Here is a 25,109-nt window from a genome sequence, read left to right as displayed (position 1 = left end):
GAGAGAGAGAGAGAGCAAGTGACAGAGAGGAGGCAGTGAGACAGAAAAGAGATTTGTAAGAAGTGTGGATGGAGTGAGAATAGTGAGACAGTGATAAACAACAAGACAGTGAAAGGCATAGAGAGAGAGAGAGAAAGAGAGAGAGAGAGAGAGAGAGTTGTTATGCTGTTTTAATTGTGCTTTGGCAACACTGTACTTACTTACAGTCATGCTAATAAAGCAACCTTGAATTGAATTTAATTGAATTGAGAGAGAATTTCATATGGCCTCTTCAATGGTGTCAGGCTAGAATCATGTCTGCCGAAGTTGTTTTAAGCACATCCTCTGCTTTCACACTCCTACGGCAGACTCGAGCCCAGTGTAAGTAATGCTGCCCTCCATTTGCCTTGGAAGTGGTAACTGGTAACTGGGAATTATGTCATATCCGAATATCTACGGCTCTCATTTACTGTTAAATGGCGCAGCCATCTTGGAAATTCAAACTTGGGATACAGGGCTCAAACAAGCTGACAAGTAAGAATGATGACTTCAGGGGGTATTCCATATGCAACTTCCTGCTTGTAACGGGAAAAACAACTGGAAAATGACAGAAAAAAAAGAAATAGAACAGGCAAAAAGACTGCAGCAGGCCCTCATAGGCTGCTGGAAAAACTGAGAACAGCCTTGCAGCATAGGGAGCAGTAGGCCTGGGGCCAGAGATGGAAAACGCCCATCACTGACCATTCCAGAATATGACTTTCCCCATAGAAAAAAATAAAAACATACAAATCAGAAATACAACTTTGTACATGGAAAGATACAACTGTACAACAAATACACGGAGGAGCCTAAAGCATGTTAACAGAGATCTCTGATCTTCTTATTTAGTTGGAACCATCAGAAAGTGGAAGAAAAAAAATAGCTTCCTGTTCACTACATTTCTGGACTCTGGGCTGGGCGACTCCCTGCGAGTCATTGCGCAGGCATTTCTCTGGAGGTGGGATTTCTGGAACAACACACTCATCATGTAGAGAGATGTTGGAAGCAACGAGAAACACAGTCTGGCTGCTAACTTATGAGAGCTCATCTGCCAAAGAGAAGGACAGCTCTCTAGAAAAATGTAACATCTACTAAAGCTTTTTCAAAGCTGCCTGGCAAGCTGTCTTGGTACATCACGGGTGTTTCTGCAGAGGGGAGCAGAGAGACTGAATGAGCACTTAAGTTCATTTGGGCAATGGTCTGTGTGTGTGTGTGTGTGTGTGTGTGTGTGTGTGTGTGTGTGTGTGTGTGTGTGTGTGTGTGTGTGTGTGTGTGTGTGTGTGTGTGTGTGTGTGTGTGTGTGTGTGTGTGTGTGTGTGTGAGAATTGAGGTCTCTGTTTTGATGAGGTTTAAATGGAACCTTACAGGAGGGGAGGGATGTTGTAATGGGGGTAATGGTGGATATGTGTGTCTGTCATGTGTGTGTGTGTGTGTGTTAGGGGGGGGGGGGGGTTCCTCCCTCCACACTCACCGGATGGCATCATTACTCAGCCAGTCGAAGCCTTTTCGTCTCTATGGCAACTCCAGCAAAAACTGTCCTACCATATTCCATTCAGAGTGGTCTTCTGAGCTAAAACCCAATCCCCACCACCACCACCACCCTCTCATACACCCAGCCACACACACACACACACACACACACACACACACACACACACACACACACACACACACACACACACACACAAACACACACACACACACACAGACACACACACAGGACTCACTCTGTGATGAAGTGCAGGCGATGGGGAGTTCAAACACTCAGCTCCTTCAAAACTCAGTGGGGGCACTGCACTGCAGGAGAGCAGCTCAGGCTCTATCCCCAGTCAAAAAAAGAGCTTAAGCTGAAGAAACAGCACTCTGCCATCTGACAGACACCTGAGGTGCCCTTAAGGTGAGGCGCGGAGGCTTTCAAGAGTGGCATCCAGATACTAAGAGAAGCATCAGTGCAAACATGTCTGGTGGAATATAAGGATATGACATGAAAGTGACTTGCAGTGGTTCCCTTAAGAAGTTTTACAGCAAATTGTGTGGACACGGATTTCATGATCTACAAGATCATGATGCTACAAAATCAGTTGTCATCCGTCTATGAAATAGTGTGGAATTGGATAGCTAGCATTTCATATTATGCTCTTATCAAGTGGTGACACTGTGAGACTGGTAAGGTCTGATCTCATAGATAACATTTTGAATAGATAAGAAATGCTCTTCATCATAGATAATAAAAAAATTGACATTTGCATGGAACTACACAGTAATGCCTTTTGTTTCTCTCATCATACATTTGAAATACGTTTGAGTTGCATCAACTCACGACAGTGTAAGTAGCCAAACAAAACACAGGACAACCGGATCAAGTTACACCGGCATTACTGTGCTGCTCTGACTTGCCTACACTTGCCCTAACCATGAAAGCATGAAGGTATACATGAACCTGGTTTGTAAGTAGGCCTATGTGACAAACCATGGCCTCCAATTACAGAATGATCAACTTCCAAACCAATAAAGTAGCTTTGAGAAAACAATAGGCATCTTTATATACTGTATGTAAACACTAGAAATCTCCATATCTCAATTTATAAACTGAAATAAAGCTTTATTTCGCATCCACATATACAGCAAGACTATTATGTTCTTTATATGTCAGTGTCTTCACATAGGGATCTATGAAAAGTGTTTAGCTTAAAATAAGTGTTGCTGTTCTGTGAGAGCTGTTTGTTTTAGTTTCCATGGAAACTATACTGATGCCAGTTTGTCCACAGGCCATAGGCCACTGCCACAAGCATGTAGTTTATACTTACCAGGTCTTTTTTAGAACAATAACAATTAATGTAAAGTATTGTATGTAAAGTATTGTATGTAAGTTTGGTATGGCAACTGCTCTGCCTACAACCGAAAAGTAGTGATGGGCAAATGAAGCTTTGGTGAACCACTGAACCACAGCAGTGTGAACCTAGCGACACTAGCTGAAAAGCAAAAAGATGGCCGCCACACATACATTTTTCAACATAAAAGTCCTTAGCAAACCAATATTTTTGGTTACATATACTGGTTTGGGTAAGGACTTTTATGTTGAAAAATCTACATGTGGCAACCATATTGGATTTTTTCATTAGTGTTGCTAGCTTCACACTGCTGTGGTTTAGTGGTTCACCAAAGCTTCATTTGCCCATCACTACCGAAAAGCACTGCAGAGGATGGTGACAACTGTCCAACGCATCACAGGTTCCTCACTCCCCTCCATCGAGGCCATCCAGGTTGCATAAGGTGCGCAGCATCATCAAAGACTGTTTACACCCCAACCACACAGCCCCCCGCCATATTACATAGCCATATTTATTCTGCTCTTATTATAAGGTAACTAAACTTCACATATTTATATTTAATTTATATTATTCTAAACCACCTTCTGTAAACCAACTGTATACTACTGTCTACACTGCACTATATATATTGTCCTGTCTATGCACCACCTGTCTATACTTTGTATATCACATTGCACATAGCTTTTTTGCACTTCTGGTGTCTTTGTACTTCTACTCTGCACAATGACAATAAAGTTTAATCTAATCTAATCTAAACTATATTACAAAAAGAATACAACCATACAGCCATTACCAAAGCATTCAAACCAAACAACTACAGTAATAATGCAACACATATCATTTGCTATTCTATCAATGCCTGAATCAGATATTGATAGAACAGCTCGGTAGACTGCTGGGGGAGCTTTTTAACTCCGTCTATCTCTCTTTATCCACTTCTCTCTCCACTCACTGTGCGTGTGAGTGTGTGTGTGTATATGTGCGTGTGTGTGTGTGTGTCACAAAAGAAAGAGAGTGGAATGTCGAGCCGGCAGCAACCTTGCTCCTGTCTCTCCCTCCTCTCTGGGGAGTGGTTAGCAAGTCATAAATACCAGACTCCCGGATCAGCTTTCACAGTTCACCTTTACACACCTGCACACAGAGTACAAAGCACTGACTACTCATAAGGCCATGTAGACAGCAAAACACCAAGAGGAAAAGTAAACTAAAAGAGCGAGTGAGCAAGAGAGACAGAGCGAAAGAGTGTGTGTGTGTGTGTGTGTGTATGCATGTGCGTGTTTTGGTGTGTGTGTATGTGCGTGTGTGGTGTGTGTGTGTATGTGTGTGTGTGTGCATGTGCATGAGCGTGTGTGTGTGTGTGTGTGTGTGTGTGTGTGTGTGTGTGTGTGTGTGTGTGTGTGCGTGTGTTAGGGGGGTGCTGTTATTTATGTCAGTAGATGATGGTCAGTATGCCTCAAATCGGAGTCATAAAAAATGTACAAATATTTTTTTTTATTAGTGTGAGATTCCCTTCATCCTGCATCTCTATCTTTCACACACAGAAATATGCAGTACCATACTGAACCCAGCTTATCCCTGAATACTTATCGCTAGCCATAGCTGGCCAATTTATCTTGCTATCACCAAGATATTGAAGAGTATTGGTGATTCAACCGAGAAAAATCCTCTTATCTTCTGTCTACCCTGCCAAGAATGTAGCACCATTTGCAAGAGGAGGACTGCTGTTCTTCATGCAAAGAGTGCAAATTCCTTCACAAACCTGACCTGTCAGGTCATTACTTAATTGGCCTCCTGAGAAGAGTCCACCCCTAACTCAGTACAAAGATCTGGCCTGGAGCTATGGCCACACCTGGCCTCAAGAACGGGTTTTAATTGTCCCACCTGAACACTCACACGTGCAATAAACAAGACTAGAAACACTAATAACCAACATGGGTTGGGACCATGGGACTGGATGAAGCCTTTTCTCTGCCTCCCCAGAAGTGCAGTGGTGATATTATAGTCAGGGCTGGTAGACATTATAGTGCCTTGAGACATATTCATAAGGACTGGCAATATATGAATAACATGGAATGGAAAATAATTCGTTTTCAAAACAAATCTAAACCTTTTTCTTAAAAAAAAAACTCTCAACAGCATCCTAATTCAGCCGACCCCCCCCCCCCCCCCCCTCTTGCAATGAGTCCAGCACACAGAAATTGCAGATGCAATCAGATGCTCTGAGGCCAGTGGCATCAGCAGGATCACCAGGTCAACACCTGAGGCAAAAACATCAAGGCAGGTCTCGTGACAAAGTAAATGCAATGTGAATTTAATGCATGTGCTGCTTAGTATTTTGGTAAATTAGTAAGTGTAAATTCATTTAATACTTATTCTTCTTTTGTGGGCTTTGTTAAAATGTGTATTCCCGGTTACTTACTGTAGATGCACTGCTAGGGGTGCATTTCAGGTTCTTTGTTGTTACTATAGACTGTGGTAGTGGTGTTGCACACTGCCAAACCAGCACTGTTCACAACCCCATCTTTACACAGCAGATTTGCACATTCAAAGTATGTTCATGATACCTTTCCTGGCAACAAAAACTCTCTTCCTCTCTGCGGCCAGCTTTGCTGGCACTGGTTTGCTCTTCTCAAAGGCGACAAACAGCCATGTTTATTTCCCATTGCCTTCATCTTTGGCCTATTTATTCATATATTCAAAGTTTTTCATTCACATAAGGCAAGGTATTCAAGCATATCTCTGACTACACTGCAAGGAAATATTTGCATTTGGGACAGACCTGTCATTGTGACATTTTAAGCTTATGGTGAAGCAATTGGACATAGATCATTGATTTGTATATTCAGGACTAACATGGAATGTCACTGAAATAAACAATTCAAAACCAGCTTTAAGTCATCCAGGCAATTCAAAATCCACTTTTACCTTGGAATGTTGCAGCATAATTTAAGGGGTTATTGCCTTTTAGCACACCCAACTGCGACCCAGCTAGAGAATAAAATGGACGCCTATTTTGTCCACTTCATGTGAGTGGTTCTGTGCAGAATTACAAGACCAATGTGTGTTTAAAAGGGGAAGTATAAGGCTACATGTGTGCTATAATGTAGCAGAACTAGGGTGACCACCAACCAGACTCTGAAAAGGAGGACAAGTTATCTATAAAGTGAGGACAAATTGGCCAAAATGAGGATACCCCCCAATGTCTGCTCATAGGCCTATTCCAGTTGAGTACCTGTAGCTAGCTGGTACTGTACATATCTGTGTAGTGTGCATACTGTGTGAACTTCCTTCCCAACACCTTAAGAGTTGTGCTAGTAAGAGAGCCAGCAGACCGGGCTTTTAGCTCGATTGTTAGCACGCTTGACTCCCGAATCCAAGGTGCTGCTGTTTGTGGGGCCGAGTCCGGGCGAGTGCAGGGCTGAGCCGTGCACATCAGCACAAGGCATTGGTGCCATGACCCAGATCAGGAGTGAAGTTTAGACATGAACCCGCAATTTGTGTTGAAAAGGGGAAGTGGGGGCTACATGTGTACCATAAAGTAGCAGAAATAATATTACCACAACACAAATCTTTGAGCCATTCACTCAACCCAGCACAACCTTACAGCAAGTGTAGCAAGTGCAGCAAGTGCCACTTGCTATCTACTGTATAAGCCCTGTCTTTTTTATTTCACTGTAAATGTGTGCTCCCATTCGCTGATGGGGGGCCTCAGGTGTACAGCGGCAAGAAACTAGACTACTGTTACTGTAAAGCTAGACATACAATACCCATTTAATTTTCTCAGAAAGATCATGTTCCTTTTGCAACCTGTTTCAGCTGTTACCTGTTCCAGAACACACTAAGGTATGGTCTACCATTACAGTAAGCATTAATATCTGTTCCCTGTTCCATAACACACTAAGGTATGGTCTACCATTACAGTAAGCATCAAGTGAATGAAACAATGCACTACTGTCAGCGAAACCACATACTGTACTGACGTCACCACTCACAAATGGCAACTTCAGCAACGTCAATCTGAATATCCAACTGGAAGTGGCAACATAGAATATTGTGTGTGTGTTTGTGTGTGTGTGTGTGTGGGGGGGGTGGGGGGGGGGGTCTAGTGATCGGAAGGATGGTTTGCATGTCAGTATTCTTTCTTCAGATTTGCCCACTTTTTGGTGACTATTTCAAACTCAGAAATTTTTATTTGAAGGAGGAATTATTCAACTAAACCAAGAAAAAAATGTCTTTCCATTCTGCATGTCTGCTTCAATGATATCCAAGTCAAGCCTGAGACCAAGTCACTACAATAGAACAGGTCAATCAGCTATGGCTTGCGGTCAATCTGTTTGTATAGAAGTGCCTGACAGCAGTGAAACACAAGCAGGGAGATAAATGAGGAATGTCTTCTAAGATTAAAAAACAATGACAGATAAGCAGGTGGCAAAACAAGATGATAGTTGCCAACATCATCACCTTTGGTTGGTAAGTTCCTGGCGAAAGTCTGGTTTGAGGAAATACTTAAAGATGTTTGACCTATTGTAACACACACACACACACACACACACACGCACGCACGCACACACACACACACACATTCCAGCAATGACATTTATAGTTTAGAGATAAGGCTTCAGCAGACAGGGCATTACTACACTATAGCCGACCCCCATAAATCATAATCTAATGAACAAACAAAGAGCCTTTCATTAGGATAGACCTTACAACAGTTAGGCCAGACGGTGTGCAATGTTCCCATGTATCTCCAGAGGCCAACAGTATCACAAACACGCTGACCCTTGTCCAGATTGACCGCTCCCAGGAGAATGCGCCACTGACCCACTCAGCAGTAGCTTCAACATCAGCAGCCCAGCTATTTTAACATAGCTGGGATCCCACATGAGCACAGTGGCTGTTTAGTTGTGTGACACAAGGAAAGGCACACACAAGTGTGTGCACATACATGCTCTCTCTCTCTCTCACACACACACACGCACACGGACACGCACACACACACGCACACACACACACTTACATGTGCACACACACACACACATTACAACAAAAAGACTCTCTTGTAAAGTTCCATTTAAACCTCATCAAAACAAAAACCTCAATTTTTCCACCTCAGAAACACACACACAGACACACATACACAGACCTAGTACACACACAAACACACATACAAACTCTGACAGACAGCGATGCTGTGACCCATTGCCCAGTGCTACTGGAGTGGACAGCACTTCCCCTCAGATCGGCTCCCCCAGGTCATCCTGTCTGTCAAGATGTCAGGGCAACTCCATCTGCCGACACGAGACAGAGGACCGACCGAGTGGACCGACCGAGTGCCCCTTAACTCTACACATGCTCCAAATGACCCGCACCACACACATTTCAAGAGGAGGAACATTTCTTAGGAGCTGACCTGGTAAAACGGTCAAAATCTTACACTGAACTTGTTGAACTGAACTCTTGATTTTGTCTAAATACATAGGCTAGACAAAAAGAGCTCCACATGTTCAGAGTCAGGGTAGTTCTGCCTGCCCACGTCAGGCTGCCTCTCCTGGGGGAGGATCACATGTCACTCAACATGCTCCATGTGACCCAGCACCAACCCAACACATGTCTGATTCACTCTTTAGGGGTGCAAAGGCTTGCATGATATCTGGCCACCTATGTGCAGGTGAGTTAGTCACTGTAGATAAGATTAGGTGGATAGTGTCTCAATGCCTCTGAAATCCAAGGGCCAAATGTCAGCACATTACCAATGACTTGAACATTCCTCTCTCTGGGCTGCTGTGCTATAGAGTTTACACCAATGAGTCAGACATGGGCTCTATACACTAACATTTACAAACAAAGTCCATGCAAAAAAAGCATGAATCAGATATGACCTTAAACACAGCACAGTGGCTGTTTACACAGTATGTAACCACAGCAGAGGGGTCAATTAGAGTATCGTCCCCACCACCATCTCCATCACTACCTCATCCCTTTAGAAGAGCTCCAGGGCTGGACTGATTAATAGGTCAACAGACCCTTTCATTGCACTAATGATCAATCAGTGGTGAGGGAGGGGGGCCCACTACTCTAATTAAGCAGTCAGAACACACACAATAACACACTGACAACCAGCACAGGGCCAGAGAAGGAGAAATAGTTACAGTAATCACGATAGCAATTGTAATAGTAATCAAAATGGACATTTTCTCTAGCCTACAAAACGATCATGACATTTTATTATAGGGGGGAAAACACAGATGACATGTGTCTAGGCCAAAGACATATACAAAGAGTTATACTGTATGAAGATTATCTCCTGGAAATCATCAATGTTATTCATGGTGTGGATCAACATCTGAGAATTCAATCACATTCCATGAATGCTTTCTTCTTAATTCTGTGAGGATTTAAACCTGTGGTCTTCATAACAGTCAGTCCATGCTGTACCAGCCCAGCAAACGAATGGGACAGCTGACTGTGGGAGTTTGGAAAAGGCCAAATCAATCTGTAGCCTGTTTAGCACTGAAGAAGCAAAAGTCAAGGGTCTGATGAGGTGTCCAGCAACACCAAGCCTGAGATTAACTATGCTCAACACAGTGACTGGATGGGTGTTATGCAAACTGGTAGGAGCTGCTATGTGTTAAAACTCACACACGCACACGCACACGCACACATACACGCACACGCACACGCACACACACAGTATAAACAATATCATTTTAGCCCACAGAAGAAAGCCTTGCCTCTAGTGTGCTATATGTTGATGACGGTGATGCTTTTGAAACATTATCCATTTTGATTTCAATTATCCACACAACTGAGATACACGTTAAAGCTTCACCACTACATCCGGTTTGTGCTCCTCTCTCTCTCTCTCTCTCATTCAATCTCACTCTCACTCTCACTCTCACTCTCACTCTCACTCTCACTCTCACTCTCTCTATCTCTATCTCTATCTCTATCTCACACACACACACACACACACACACACACACATACACACAAACTAGGTGAAGAGACACACAGGAGACAGGAGCAAGGCTTGGCGGATCATTTTCCCCATGAATACATGAATACTAATGAGAGGGCATCACAGCGAAGATGGAAAGGCATTAGCACTGGCGGTCACGCGGCCTCTGCCAGGGACAGATGACAGTGACCGGGAGCAGGTGGGGCCAGGATACAGGACATTAGCCGTCTCTGATGTAGGTGTCTCTATTAGGGAGGGAGAGACCAGTCATTGTCTATCATTACAGCTCCGCACAGTCGACTTAGTGGACAGGAAAAGTATGTTGACAAAAAGTATGCATTTTCCACAATCCGTGCACTTCAAAGTCCAAACTGGTTTTGTATCACTAGCTTACCCAAGTATCCACTTAAGTATAGTATAAGTATATATACTCTTTTGATCCCATGAGGGAAAATTGGTCTCTGCATTTATCCCAATCTGTGAATTAGTGAACACACTCAGCACACAGTGAACACACAGTGAGGTGAAGCAGACACTAATCCCAACGAAGTGAGCTGCCTGCTATAGCGGCGCTCGGGGAGCAGTGAGGGGTTAGGTGCCTTGCTCAAGGGCACTTCAGCCATTCTTACTGGTTGGGGTTTGATCGGGCAACAGATGAAATCTGACATGAATCTATGCATACTCTTACTTTCTGTCAGACCTAAAAGAGATCTGAGACAGGCCTTTGACCCCCCGCCCCCCCCCCCCACCGTGAGAAATCAGCCCAAAGGATCCTGTTGAACAAAAATCCAACGATCCATTTTGTCTACCCATGACTCCCCATCCTCCCCCCACACCATGGCCTCATCTCCTCCCCTTGCCACATCCAGAGCCCTACTGCCCTGGAGAGGGGAGGAGACATTTATTAAGAGTTTCAGGGCACCTCTGGGCTGCCGTAGACTGACACTGGGCCACTTTCACAGGCAAAGAGCTTCTAATTAAGATATCTGATCCTCAGTGGGCCCACTGGCCTACTTGGGTATATCGGGATGTAGACTGAAGCCCCTGAGATGGCTTCGCTTCGCCTCTCTTATGATGGGAACAGACAGAGAATCGATTAAGCGCAGAGACAGCCGGGATAGACTTGTGTAAGAGTGAGGGCATCTGCTTAATGTCTGTGTAGCTCACTCCAACACACACACACACACACACACACACACACACACACACACACACACACACACACACACACACACACACACACACACACACACACACACACACACACACACACACACACATACACATACACACACACACACACACTGCACTACCAAGATATAAAGCAGCACTCAAGTCTCAAGTCTTGCTCTACTGTGGTTTTTCACGTTTTCTTGTTTGGAACTGCATCCTTTCCCACTCAACAACACCAACCTCCCTTACACCACACGAACGGCCCATTCCACCATTTGTAACTTAATATCAGGGGGAGGGGAGGAGGAAGAGGATAAGACATTAAGGGGATATATCGCCGGCAGCACTTGGTCTTAGCGAAGAGGCCACGTCAGAACTGGCGCCAAAAACCACGGCAGACAGATAACAGTTACTGGCAGTGCTGCGCGACACACACACAATCACTCCAGCCAACCGGAGAAAACCAGCCAAGTACACAACATGGAAAGACAGACAGAACAAAAGAAAGGAGAGAGAGGGAGGGGGGGGGACAACATGCAAAACCAAGTCATGACTCATGAGCACTTCTATGTCTTATTTCCCTTCACTTCTTTCCCATCTCCAGTCTGTCTGAAGTGATCAACTTTTCTCAGCTGTTTTGCGCCAAGAATTATGAATGGAAGATGGTCAGGAGAGCCGGCTTACATAACCCGTCTGGGAAGGTATCCACCACAGATGTGCTCTCAAGGATCCCACTCTGTCTAGGCACTAACAGACATCACTGCTGGCCTCTCAAGCCCTGCTGGAGATGTGGATAGATACGGAAACGAGGACCCAAAGTGTCAATTAGCGAAACATTACCTTAGCTCTCCCATCACACTAGGAGGGATGTTAAAAAAACAGAAAATCAACGTCAATTACTGTACATCTCGTTTATGTGGAGGGATAACTCATTTTTAAATCATAGCAAATATATCCAGCATGTGCTTTCAACTACGTGCTTTGATTTTCTGCTTTATATGTCGGCTTTAAAATTATTTATTATGCTTTCCAGAACCCAGCAGCGATAACATCTTGTCAAGGGAAAGACTCATTCATACAATTCTTTACTACTTTTCAGCTGTAGCATAAATTCTCTCGCTCTCACTCCCTCTCCTCTATTCTCTCTTCCACAATGTATCTCTCTCTCTCTCTCTCTCTCTTTTGAGTAAGTTATTTTTATCCAGCCTCTAAAGGCTTGGTGTGCTCACTCAGCCAGGGAGGCCCTAGGGTAGACACACACACACACACACACACACACACACACACAAACACAAATGTGCTGTTTTCCTGACGTCACTTGAGCGTTTCAATGGAGTTGTGCGCAGCTTGGGGTGGGGGGTGGGGTGGGGCGATGGAGGATAGCATCCCTGCACATCCACATCCAACGCTTTGTAAGACCGATTGTTCCCTGTGCATCATAGCGGCTCACGTGTACAAGCGAGCACTCCTATGATAGGCTAATCACCGGGCCCTGTTCTACCTGTTACATAACATCCCCTTTCCCAGAGGACAGCCATCCACAAGTATGAACATGTATGTGTAGGATGCCTTCATTGTGCAGCCCAGGAAGCTTACGCGTGGGAGAGTGTGTCAGGTACAATCTGAACATTTCCTGCTCCTATGTGTTTTGACAGATGTTGATTGCAAAACAACTGTGCAGAAGAATTCATGCATGCATACAGAATGTGCTTTTGTGCTGGGGGAGATAAGGGGAGTGTGGCCATGACCATGTGTGTGTGTGTGTGTGTGTGTGTGTGTGTGTGTGTGTGTGTGTGTGTGTGTGTGTGTGTATGTGTGTGTGTGTGTGTGTGTGAGTGTGTGTGTGTGAGTGTGTATGGTGTATGTATTTGACTCTGTGTGTGTGTGTGTGTGTGTGTGTGTGTGTGTGTGTGTGTGTGTGTGTGTGTGTGTGACTGAGAGAGTGAAGGCCATTGGTCCTGCTCGCACTAGGTCAGAAAGTGCTTGCGGTATATTGCAGTGGTGGTGGGTGAAATCCTTTCCACTGTCACGCTCAGAGGAGGATGATTTCACCTGTGCACAAGTGACCCCTGCACCCATCAGCAGCCATCCCACATGTGCTGCCTTGCTCTCCTCCCTTCCCCCTCTCTCTCCCTTCCCCCATCTATCACCTCCCATCCCTCTCTTCTCATATCTCTCTCTTTCTCTTCTCATATCTCTCTCTCTCTTTGTCTTCTTATATCTCTCTCTTTGTCTTCTCATCTCTCTCTTTCTCTTCTAATATCTCTCTCTCTTTGTCTTCTTATATCGCTATCTTTCTCTTCTCATATCTCTCTCTCCTTATATCTTTCTCTTCTCTCCCTCTCTCATTCACTCAATCATTAAACCCCCCCATTCTCCATCTCTCTTTCCCTCCACCCTCCTCACTCCTTCCATCCTTCTCTCTCTCTCTCTCTCTCTCTCTCTCTCTCTCTCTCTCTCCTCTACCCATCTGATGCCTCCTCCACCCATCCCCCACCATGCCCACCTCCTCTGCCGTGGCATCATTAGCGTCCCTGACCCACATGGCTGTGGTGCCATCATCTCTCGCTGGCATCAGGGGGGTGGGGGTGGGTGGGGTGGGGTGGAGTAAGAAGGGAGGCGCTGAAACCCAGATCCATGCATAAGTGATGCAGATAATAAAGGGAGAAGCTGAGCCGCACGTCGCAGGAGCATGCGCACACGTACAGTACATGTGTGTCCACGTGTGTCCACGTGTGGCACGCACAGCGCAGATGGGCAGGCTGGCGGGCAGATGTAAACACTCGCACGGTGCCACCACACACACACACACACACACACACACACACACACACACACACACACACAGGAGAGGAGACCCTTTAGCTGGGCTAAGTGGTAGCATTTACTGACGCACGCACGCACTCACACAAGGTGTTGCACAGGGGAGCCCATTAAGTGTTGGACTGGCTTTGAATTACAGGGACGATCCACAAATGCAGTCTCTCTTTCATTAACATGGCATGTGAGATACGGCATTTAGCCTTGGCAGAGGTTGGCCCTCTCCAAGTGTTCACTCATTTATTTCCTTAAGAGTCGCTCATCTGCTGCGTGTTTCTGCCCGAGAGGCTCCATTGATCTTTAAATGGCTGTATGCAGCTCTCCCCTCACAGACAGACAGCAAGGCTCCATTCAGATCTAATAAAGCCATGGTTTAGATGAACCCACGGACTGCCGTACGCGCGCACACACACATACGCGCAAACACACACACCAACACAAAGCCAACATGAGGCCTACACGAGAGACAAGAGATACAGTCAATATCAGTTGTGCAACAATGTGTTCTCTCAATGAGTGATCAATAGACACACACACACACACACACACACACACACACACACACACACACACACACACACACACACACACACACACACAAACACACACACACACACACAGAGAGAGTTCTGACTTTGCACAGAGCACCCCTCATAAGAACATCTGCTAAGAAATCAGTGCATTCAGTCACAAGTAGCTGGTGAATTAGATGAGAATTAACAGCTGTTATAGTATAATAATAGAATAAACACACACTCAGGCCATGGACTGCAGGCCTAATTGTGAATTGTGAATATTCTTTTATTATTAAGTCATATCATGTAGAAACAGCAATTCATTGTATTATTGACTCTTCTCATTTTATTATTGATTCTCCTCATTAATTGTTTATTGTTGGTACATTTCAATAGATAATAAAGTATAAAGGAACATGGAATAAAGAGACTGAAAGAGTCTGAATTGACCATTATTATGTGCAGTCTAAAATAGAAAGAGACAGCATCCAGGCATCACTGATACAACCAGATCCTTCCCCAGAGAGCACTTAGCTACAATGATCCCTGCAAAAATGCCTGCTGCTCTGGGTTAAATCCATGCATTTGCACAAAACTGCCCATCCACAGAAAGGAAAGGGGGGGAAATATGCTCGTTGCCATTGCCGTTACCTCTTGGACACTATGTTTAGCTGCTGCTACCAGGAGAGACGGTCAAAAGTGTTCCTGGAGCTGGACCCTACTCTGGTCACCATACTCGCGCCAAACCAGTCGGAATTTCCACAGCTCACTACAGACATATCCCAGAAACCTTTTCCAGAAAGGATTGCTTACCCCGTGAACCCAGTGACCCAGTGATGTCACACTATAGGTTTCCCATTTCAAAAAGCTGCAGTCAATCTTGACATCAATTCCAACACTGACTACAATAGATGCCTCAGTTCACATCACCATTGCAAAACACAGAGGTCATTCAACCATTAAGTGCATCTACATTTTGCACAAATAGGCCCATGGAAGCACAGCCTTTGCATCATGGGATAGACACAAAGTGTTGAACTCTTTCCACTGCTGCTGTTATTTTATTCACCTTGGACACAAGGGGCTGTATTTTGAGTCACCAGCGCATGGCGTAATACTCGTTATTCACCCACGGAATGTTGAATTCGGTATTTTGCACATTTATTTTTTAAGCATTGCGCCCAGGGGTGTGGCAATTTACAACCTAGGGAGGGGACTCGCGCATTGTCTAAAAATCGCTATCATACACCACCTAAACCTGGTCAGAAGTCAATGGCGAGTTGTTCATATGCTATTTTAAGAGCGCATGTCAACAGTCATATTGGCAGGTGCACGCACCATCCTTCTATCATTCATGAACGCACACCAGCGCACGTCCATGCAAAGCAGCTGAAGACGCACTGTCACGAGATATAAGCAACTACTCTGCAGGATAAATGTTGTTTTATTCAGTCATTTGAGCAACATTAGGGGAAGTGTTGCTTTTTCCAGCCTATGTTTTCGATGGTAACCCATTGTCAGTCGATAGTGAAAGTAACTGCATATAACTGTCTTGTCGTTGACTGACTCCTTGGTGAAGTTAGTTTCACTTTGCCAATGAGTTCAAATAATAGATGAGTGCAAATGCGTGAAGGCTATGCTAGGTTTTAGTAAAGCATGGTTTAAGAATGACTATTCCATACGGTCTCGCAAGCAGCCTCCTTCAAATGCGCCGTTGAATGCCAAAATACCGATGCATTTATTTGACATATCGCGCGTTGCGCCGTTAAAGGGAATGACAGATGTCATTCTCATTGGTTTAAAATGATGTTACGCCCCAAACACACCCATATGACTGATTAAAAGACCTAGGAACACCTTGTTACGCCATGCGCTCCACTTTTGAGAACGAAACCCCTCCCAATGTGAACTGGACAAAATTTGAATAGACTTTTGACGAGTGACGATGCACTTTAGAATGTCATGATAGGGCCCAAGGTCTCAAAGACGCTTGTAACAATGTTTTCTAGACAGCACGTGCATGCTGAAAAAAGCAGCCTGACCAGCTTAAGGTGGTTTGCTGTTTGACCAGCTTGTTTGACCGCCCTATGATGGTTGACCAGCTAGACAAGCAAAACTCTTGCGAAAACATACCTTCAGCTGGTTTACCCAGTATACGATGGTAATTCAACTGGCTTTGCCTGTCGTACCATCTCAAGCTGGTCATTTTAACTGGTGTTACTGGTCTTACATTGCTGGTATAACTGACCATGACGGCTTATGTTGGTCATTCTAGCAAACCAACATGGGTATTTTACACCAACAATGTCAAGCTTGGCAGGCTGGTCACCAGCATGACCATCTTACACCAGCTGTATCCCACATGACCACACCAGCATGACCAGTTTCCTCAGATGGTCACACCAGCATGTCCACCTGGTGGCCCAACCAGCTACACCAGCAAAGACCAGCAGGAGCTGGAAGAAAACCAGCAGCAGGTTAGACCTGTCAGTCATCCCCTACTGCTTTCACATGAGACCATTTGGCGACACATCCTCCGACACCAGTGGAGAATAAGGAGGGAGCCACTGGCTGGTCCAGCCCACCCCCACACAGCCCAGAGGACAACAGGAGTGGGTTACTGGGCTAGCAATCTCCCCCAGGCTCCTTTACGCAGATACATCTACTCAAACACCCTTCATTGATGTCATGACCCATTTTGAGAGCATTCAGCATGAAGTGGTCAGAAAAAGAACTGTGAGAATGTAAGGGGGGAGTGTGTATGTATGTACTGTATGTGTGGGGGGATACAGGCCAGGCCTGAGCCAAATCTTTTCCAACCATCGTACCCTTTGTAAAAGGGAACATATTTATGAAAGCATTTGTTGCCAGTAGTTCCTCCATTCATTTCTGCACTCAGATGACCACAGTGAGTTTGCTCCTTAAACGTGACCATTCTGGTTGTTGGGTGCCAATATCCAGTCATTTATCTTGTCTTGCCTTAAAGGCCCCCTATGCAACATTTTCAACTGAATAAAACAGTTTAGAAATCACGGTGTTGGTTAAATGGCCTGTTGTGGTGAGAATGGCGGCTTTCCCTACTCCCTCTACCTTCTCCTACCGGAAAACCAGCCTTGCAAGATCTGCACTAGCGTCCCGTCAGTGTCTAAATCAGGAAGTCCCGTGAGAAGTGAGAACGAGCAAGAAACATAAAATGCTTCAAATTCTCTGGACATACACACGTCCCCCTCAAGCACCGGTTAGCCATGCCGTCTAGCCAGAAGATGTCTTCATTTTTTAGATGTTCATCATGGCAGAGCCAGGGAAAAGACCAAAGAGATGGTTTTGAAATATGCACCCCAAAGCTGTAGGGGGAGCGGCATAGAGAAAAATGTGACAACAAAACTGAGAAATTGATGAAGAAATGACTGGAGTTACACAGGGTCCCTTTAAATTAAAACCAATGCAGAAGCACTGACAGAACAAAAGACCCAGGAGTTCATCCATCTATCTTCCAGTCTATCCCTCCATACTTATGCTATCGATCCATCATGATTATCCATCCCTCCGTATCCTCTATTCACCTATCCATCCTTCTGAACTGTGCTATTTCTCTTTCACATGTGCAAGGTCTTACTTACTCATCCCTTCCACTTCCCTCTCCCTGACAAACCTGTCCAAAGACTGACCTCTGCATCTCTGCAAGCCACAGACAGCCATGGTGGCTCTGTCCTACGCAGTCGCTCTCCACACAGCTGCTTTTGAGAGGCGTGAAAGAGCAACTAGACTCTGAGTCAGAGGTGACTATTATGCTATTGACAGGTATGCTTGCAACACTGCGAGGCGGTCAGAGAAGTGTTCCTTGCTGCTGATGTAGGCTACAGCTATGCACCACACGAGACACAGAGCTCTAGGACTATACCTTTGTGATCTGATAACAAGGTGGGAATCCCCAGGATAAAATCTCACTTTTAGATACAAAAATGATGTACCTCCAACAGAACATGTCATTTTCTCTGAATGGCTTCTGATTACTGGCATCAGTCATGCAGCTTATATGGCACTTTGCCACACCATGCATAGATCATAAGCCATGCAAGATCATAAGCCATGTAAAGAGGTAATAAGTAACTGCCAGGGTCGATTTTTCCCAGATCTGTTTTTTTCTGTTCCGAATGCCTTCCGTAAAAGTGGTGTATCTGATTAGTGAGATGGATTAGATTAGATTAATTAGTGATATTCACACTAATACATTTTTATCTTAAATAATGCCCTGATCTTACAAAACACTTCAATGAGACAGAAGGCTGAGCGCCAGTCCTGGGGAAGTTAACTAGCGGCCAAATGCATCGAGTCAAAACGGGTCAAGACTGAACTGTTCACTAACTTCTGTTTCACTTTCCTATGGTATGCAACTACAGAGAGGAACTGGAACTGTTCAGTATAAGGGTTACACACTGGGGTTGACTGACTTACTGCCTGTGGTTCTTCCCAGGGGATTAGGGTCAACTGTGAATCATTTTTGATGTGGGATGCAGACACATGATCAAAGACTTGATGCTGCTCACCTCTAGCAGAGAGCTTCTTGGTGTTGATGATTTTGGCAGCGTACTCCTGACCGGTGGAGATCTTCATGCATCTTCTGACCACAGAGAAGGCACCTCTGCATTTCAAAATGAGCAGTACAGTATGTTAGTGGATGTCTGCACTGTGCTTTGTGACAGAGTATAGCTGCTATTGCCTATATAAAATACATATATAATTTTTTTGATGACATGAAAATGACATGCATATGCAGAGTTGCTGAATATCCACTCCTCCATCTCCATTCTTTTTGCAGGCCAAATGCAAATTAGAAACTAGGGGATTTCACAACATCATCTCGTATTGTTTGGTAACCAAGGAGTCGGTCTAAACGTCTGCCCCTATTCTAGTGAAACCTAAGTAAGCAGAAATGTCCTATCAGAAGCAATCCTGTTAAGCCACTTGTCAACTGGAATGCGTTCAGAATAGGCTCCAAGATTTCGTCATTGCACCTCCTAAATAAATAAAGCGCATCTTGTAAACAGTCTCAACAATGCGAGGAAAGTAGCCTTTAACAGACAGATCGATTGTGCCAGACAACATACTAACATTCTGGGATTGAAACATTTCAATGTTCCCAAGCATGACTTTCTGTTCCTGAAAATTGCCTTATTATTGAGGGGAATTCCGACGCCAGGACAAATGATTTCGGGAGGTAAAGCAGTGTTTGCTACCATGTAGACCAACTCCGTAAAGCTGGACCGTTGAATAGGCATATAAATTAATAATCTTGAAAAGTTAGTCAAATCCATCTGTTCTATGAACACTCTGTTTGGGGATAGGCTATAGCCTCGGTTAAGTTATACAGTAGCCTACATTCCAAACAGGTGACAGACAGGTAGTAACCACCACAGAGCAAAAACACTGTTGTAAGATTCAACTAAATTGTCAGCAACGGTGCAGCTTTTAACACATTTCATAATATTTGAAAACTTACTTTCCCAACTCCTCGTAGAGCTGATATTCATCAGTAAACCTGGTACAGGTTGTTGTAGCCATGATGTGAGAGACGGAGGCGAAAAGTGAATCTTCCACAAGTCTTGTTCTTTCTCCGTGCGTGTAAGCTATTCTATAGTCTTTAAACCCCGATTAAAGTGACCGTACGCAACCCTATAGACTAGATAAATGGCCACTGTTTGCTTCCAGCACCTGTCTCCGACTCGAGCAGAGGTTTGACACTTTGTGATGGTTGAGGGAAGAAGTTGAAACGAGCCGCCCTGTACCTCTACTGACGCTTCGGCACGGCACGGGTTGAGATACTTTTTCTGACGCTCGCTTCCTGGTTGTAGTCTACTGTAAGCAATGTACAACGCTTCCCCCTGGCTGTCAATATTGTGTAACATCCCCGAGATTACTACTAGGCTGCTATTATGCCGTGCAGCGCTTCACACTACGTAAAACACAGCAGGTTTGTGTAAGTAGACTATTCTTCTCCTTGGGGGACTGTGTTAACAATAATGACATGTAAAACTGAACACTATCACTATCACCTTGGGTAACTAATTGGATGCAATAAATATCCTATTTTGATGGGTAATCTCTTTAAATCCACGCAACCCGCGGTCACGTTAACGCCGAGTTCATCTAGCCTAGGTGACTGTGTTGTTTCATGTAACAGGCTGTTATTATAGTAGGTAGCTGGAATTCAAAAGGTTGCCCCGAGGTGTTTATCTAGTCAGTCTTCATATGAAATAGCCTACGCCAGATCCAAAGAAATTACATTTCAATGAAAGGAGTTTGCAATAGGCCTAAAAGATAGCCTACCCAGATGCTTTAACATGATAGGCTACTATATATCTTAAATATTGGGTCCTGTCATCTTTGTAGATATCCTTTTTTATTTAATATTATTGTTTTTATTATCACAGACAGCTGCCCCCCCCCCCCCCCCCCCCCCATTCATTCATTAACACCTTGGAATATTTTTAGAACAGGGGTGTGTCCTTGTTCTGTGATTGGTTGTGCTTAGAGATCCCTCTAGTGGTCAAACTCTAAACTCTATACATAACACTTATCAGTGGTCCCCAAACTACGGCCCACCACCTCATTTTAGGTGGCCCCCGAAAAAAATGTCCGTGGTATATAGGATCCGGCCCGCACGGGAGTACGACATCGTCAAACTATAACCTCCGTATAATGTCCTCCATTCATTCTCTATGGCGGGTCTTAACAGTACACATGTAATACTCTTTTTGTCCACTGGTGGTTGTTTTGGCGCTGTTTCGCGTTTGCCATCGAAAACGGAATGAAATGTATAGTAGGCCTACCTGCAAACAAATTGTACAGTTTGGGGACCACTGACTTATATTATACTGACATTTCTTTTTCTCACCTGGAGTTTTTATTATAGCCATGATGTTGCTCCTATTCTACTCACCGATGACAGACACATACAGAAAGTTGGAGTTTATATATTTAAGTCTGAACATTAGAGTCACCACATGTTTTTAATCATCGTATTTGGCACAAGTAACATAATTAATTAATTAATTAATTACTTAACGAATTAATTTCATTCAAGTAGCCCTAGGTAGGATGAAGGATGTCATAATCCTTGTGAGTCTAACATGAAAGATTTTTTTTTTTTTATGAAAGACTGAAGTGTCAAAGCGGTCGTTTTTGGCCAGAACACAACATAAGGGTTTATGCAATTATTATACCATTACATTACATTACATTTGGCTGACGCATTTTTAGCCAAAGCGACTTACAACATGGTAAACAGTTTAAGTTTTAGAGCAGTTCTCAACAATTTTAGGACAATTTAAAAAACATTAGACAATTTAAAAAACATTAGAAATACCAATACACATAACTAGGCCAGTTTATTTGTGTAAGTGTTACATACAGTGATGCCAGTAACGCGTTACTTAGTAACGCGTTAGTCTATTTTGACCACTTTTTTCAGTAATGAGTAATCTAACGCGCTACTATTTACAAACCAGTAATCAGATTAAAGTTACTTATCTAAGTTACTGTGCGTTACTATTTTTGTCATTTTCCTTAATAAAAAGATATATTCTTTGCTTTCTTCTTGTCTTGGGGATTAATGTCATGTAGGCTATGCTCACGTTTTCAGCATGAGGACAATTCACGTGCAGCGACACAAACGTAAACAACAATGGAGGGAGAGAGAGAGATGCACATTTCATCAGTCATTACTTTGAGTTTGTGTCAGCTAAACATGACAACATTAAGGTACATTGTACATTCTGTGCTGGCGACAAAGTGCTGTCTAGCTAGACATCCCAAGTCTCCCGAAGTCTCCCACATATTGGAGTCTCCCACATATTGATAGCGGCTTCCTGACGCCCGCAAATTACATAAAATCTCCCGGAACCTAGAGCGAACAAGAGCACGCAAGCCAGACCGGACTTCAAATCAAAGATTCTAGAATCTTTGCTTCAAATCGCGTGTGCATAGCTTAATGCGCACACAACGGAGAGGGAGAGAGAGAGGAGTGGTGCGTTTGTGCCTGAAGCGCATCCAAGACAGAGAGCATCCTGGTCTGTTTTGCTAAATCAACCAATCAGTTTTCAGTGTAAGTGCTTATATCTCTTTTCTCCCAAACATAATTAATCAGTTCAGTCAGTGTATCTAGGAACAGAAGCGTCATGGCAGGGACAGTGCCCCTCAAAAAGGAAGATTTAAGACCCATTTCACATCAGACTACACAAAAGTGTATCCAATTGTCTCAAAAGATTAAAACATAATGATAATCTTGCACACTGCACTGTTTGTAACAGCGACTTTTGCATTGCTCACGGCGGGTTAAATGATTGCAAAACACTTGTTGAGGTGAGTTTAACAACTGTAATTTCATTTGCATATTACTCTGGCCTATAGGCTACAAGATGGCTAGTTGCCAAGGCTACATGAAAAAAAAATCTACATATTTTACTATAACAATTTCTATCAATAGGCCTTCCTTATTTGGTGTACTTAGACATTATTGAACAAACATCTGAATTTCAGTATCTAAGTAGGTTAGGTTGGGATGTCTGCTATACATTGCTGTTAAAATGCACTTCCAGTATAGTGAGTATTGGCAAAACCAGTTATCATTTTTATGTTGAGGCATTGGGGGTGTTGTCGGCAGCTGCTGAAAGTAACTAATAAAGTAACTTGTAATCTAACTTAGTTACTTTTAAAATCAAGTAATCAGTAAAGTAACTAAGTTACTTTTTAAAGGAGTAATCAGTAATCAGATTACTTTTTCAAGGTAACTGTGGCAACATTGGTTACATATTAGTTTTTTTGTTGTTATTGGGTAATATCTGTTTATGTAATCCGTTACTGCTGACACACTCTACATTTTCTCACAGATGTGGCGGGTTACTTCTTGGCAGCGTGTTCCACATGTCTCTTTTTAACTGTGTTCATTTTCCGTTGCAGTCTGGGCCTCAGTTGTAACAGCACAGGTGTATTTTTTTGTCTTCTCCAGCATGCCATTCCTAATAGATGACCTAAGTAAGCAATACATTTTCTGTTGTGATTCTAATTGGATTGGTCCTCATTTAATTTGTCTGCCAAAACTCCACAATTCCTCTGTGATGGATCCTAAGTTTCCTCTGAGGTATCCAAGAGAAACTCCAAAGGCCAGCATGATGTTTTTCTTCCTTTTTTCCCACTCACAGCCCAGTTGGAAGCACTCAGACTGCGTCCAGACACCTGACTCTGACCACACTGTTAATGAATCATCTTAGGATCTTTACTCATCCGGAGTAGGCTATGTGTTGCTGAAACAAAACTGAATGATGATAGCCAGAGTTGGTATGCATGTTATGGAACACAAACACACTCTACTGGTTGGCATGTAAGGTAAGATACGGTCAATTTGTTTATAAGCGCATTTTCCAGCACGATGGCCACTCAGTGCTTCCCACAAAGACAACATAAACTATCAGCAGTAAGTCCATGTGGTGACTCTCCCGTCCTGAGCCCAAAGGCACAGCATGATGCCCGAGAACAGTCTAAGCAAGCAAAGCATGATTTTTTGTAGCATCTAAACTGGAGATAAATGTTTGGGATGGTGGCATGACTGGTGTACTGACCCCTTGTGGTGAAGTTTCACACTGAAGGATGGATATTGCTAGGCCCAAAGAGTCCCAATTTCAGTGGTAAATGTTGCAAGCATCTTATAGCCTGATTATACCCGGAATTAATCCGTAAAATACAATAATACATCTTTCCTTTGTGATGTTCATATCACTAGCACCATTTCCCACATCTTGTCGGTATACCTCACAGAATGTACAAGTAATGAGCCTCAGCCCCCAATCTCCAGGTTTTTAAGGGTGAATTGTCCTTAGAATCAGATACCAGATATTTTATCTTTTTAGGGGTCAAATTAAGTTCAGGGTTTTGTGAACCTGTAAATATGGTGTTTACCAGTCAGGCTATGTTTATTCAGTTATCAGTGTTGTGGGAAAATACAAATGCTAACAAATTCAGAGTGTTAATGTGATATAGGCTCCTTACAGGATACAACAGAAACATTGGTACGTGTTGTTTTATTCATGTGTGATGTCACTATCCCCTTGTATGATACTGTGAAAGCTGACCCCCCCCCCCCCCCCCCTCCCATTGCCGGGGTTAAGAAACTTATGTTGATGAAGACTCATTTTTTATGTTTCCAAATATGTTGATTATTTACCAAATTAAAAAGTGTGACACTTTAATATCATTGGTTAAATTATGTTTTTTTTTTCTTTTTTCAAAAACTCAAAGTGCCGTTTAACTAATTTAGCTGTGCTCAACAGATCTTTTATAGTGACCAGCAGACAACACTGAAGTGATTTATATTCCCATTGTAAAGCAATATGAGACACAAACGTTGATCATGCTGATGTTCACCTCCTCTTGATGCCATTCCCTGTTCTCCTTTGGCCTTCACAGAGGAAAGAGAAGGAACCCCGTCAAGGTGCTGAAATTAGAGTTTTCATCATCAAAGAGCCTTTTGTGAGGAGGGAGTCGTAGGTTAACTACATCTCCCACCTCCAGCTGCAGGGTCATACCATTAGAGAGATAAGATAGAGTTCCATTGCTGGGATATAAATATGAAAGAATGACAAGGTTTCCGTTCTTGTCCGTATTGCGTGATCCATCACTGTGAATCTGAAGTAGTAGATTCCCTTCACTGGAGCTGTGAAGAAGCCTGTTATGCTGCTGTAGGCCTGGCCAATGTTGCTGATGATTTTGCTGAAGACCAGATTCATCTCAGTGTTC

General features: G+C 43.7%; 1 protein-coding gene across 4 annotated transcripts in view; it reads right to left on the bottom strand.

Annotated features, from left to right (window-relative positions):
* The window catches only part of camk2d1 (calcium/calmodulin-dependent protein kinase (CaM kinase) II delta 1), a 79,487-nt gene extending 59,356 nt beyond the window's left edge, over nt 1-20,131 (bottom strand). For all 4 annotated transcript variants that reach the window (XM_076289437.1, XM_076289439.1, XM_076289436.1 and 1 more), the window contains exons 1-2: nt 19,819-20,131; nt 18,866-18,960 (exon numbers count right to left, since the gene is read on the bottom strand). In XM_076289437.1, coding sequence (XP_076145552.1) covers nt 18,866-18,960; nt 19,819-19,880 — 157 coding nt within the window. In that variant the 5' untranslated portion in view covers nt 19,881-20,131. The remainder of the gene's footprint in view (nt 1-18,865; nt 18,961-19,818) is intronic.
* Nucleotides 20,132-25,109: the final 4,978 nt, after the last annotated feature.

Source organism: Alosa pseudoharengus, unplaced genomic scaffold (genome assembly GCF_046254945.1).
Source record: "Alosa pseudoharengus isolate Yale_2024_CS ecotype anadromous, Long Island Sound unplaced genomic scaffold, YU_APseudo_1.1 YU_APseudo_1.1_scf_17, whole genome shotgun sequence".
Taxonomy (NCBI): Eukaryota; Metazoa; Chordata; class Actinopteri; order Clupeiformes; family Clupeidae; genus Alosa; species Alosa pseudoharengus.
This window is presented reverse-complemented; position numbering and strand designations above follow the sequence as displayed.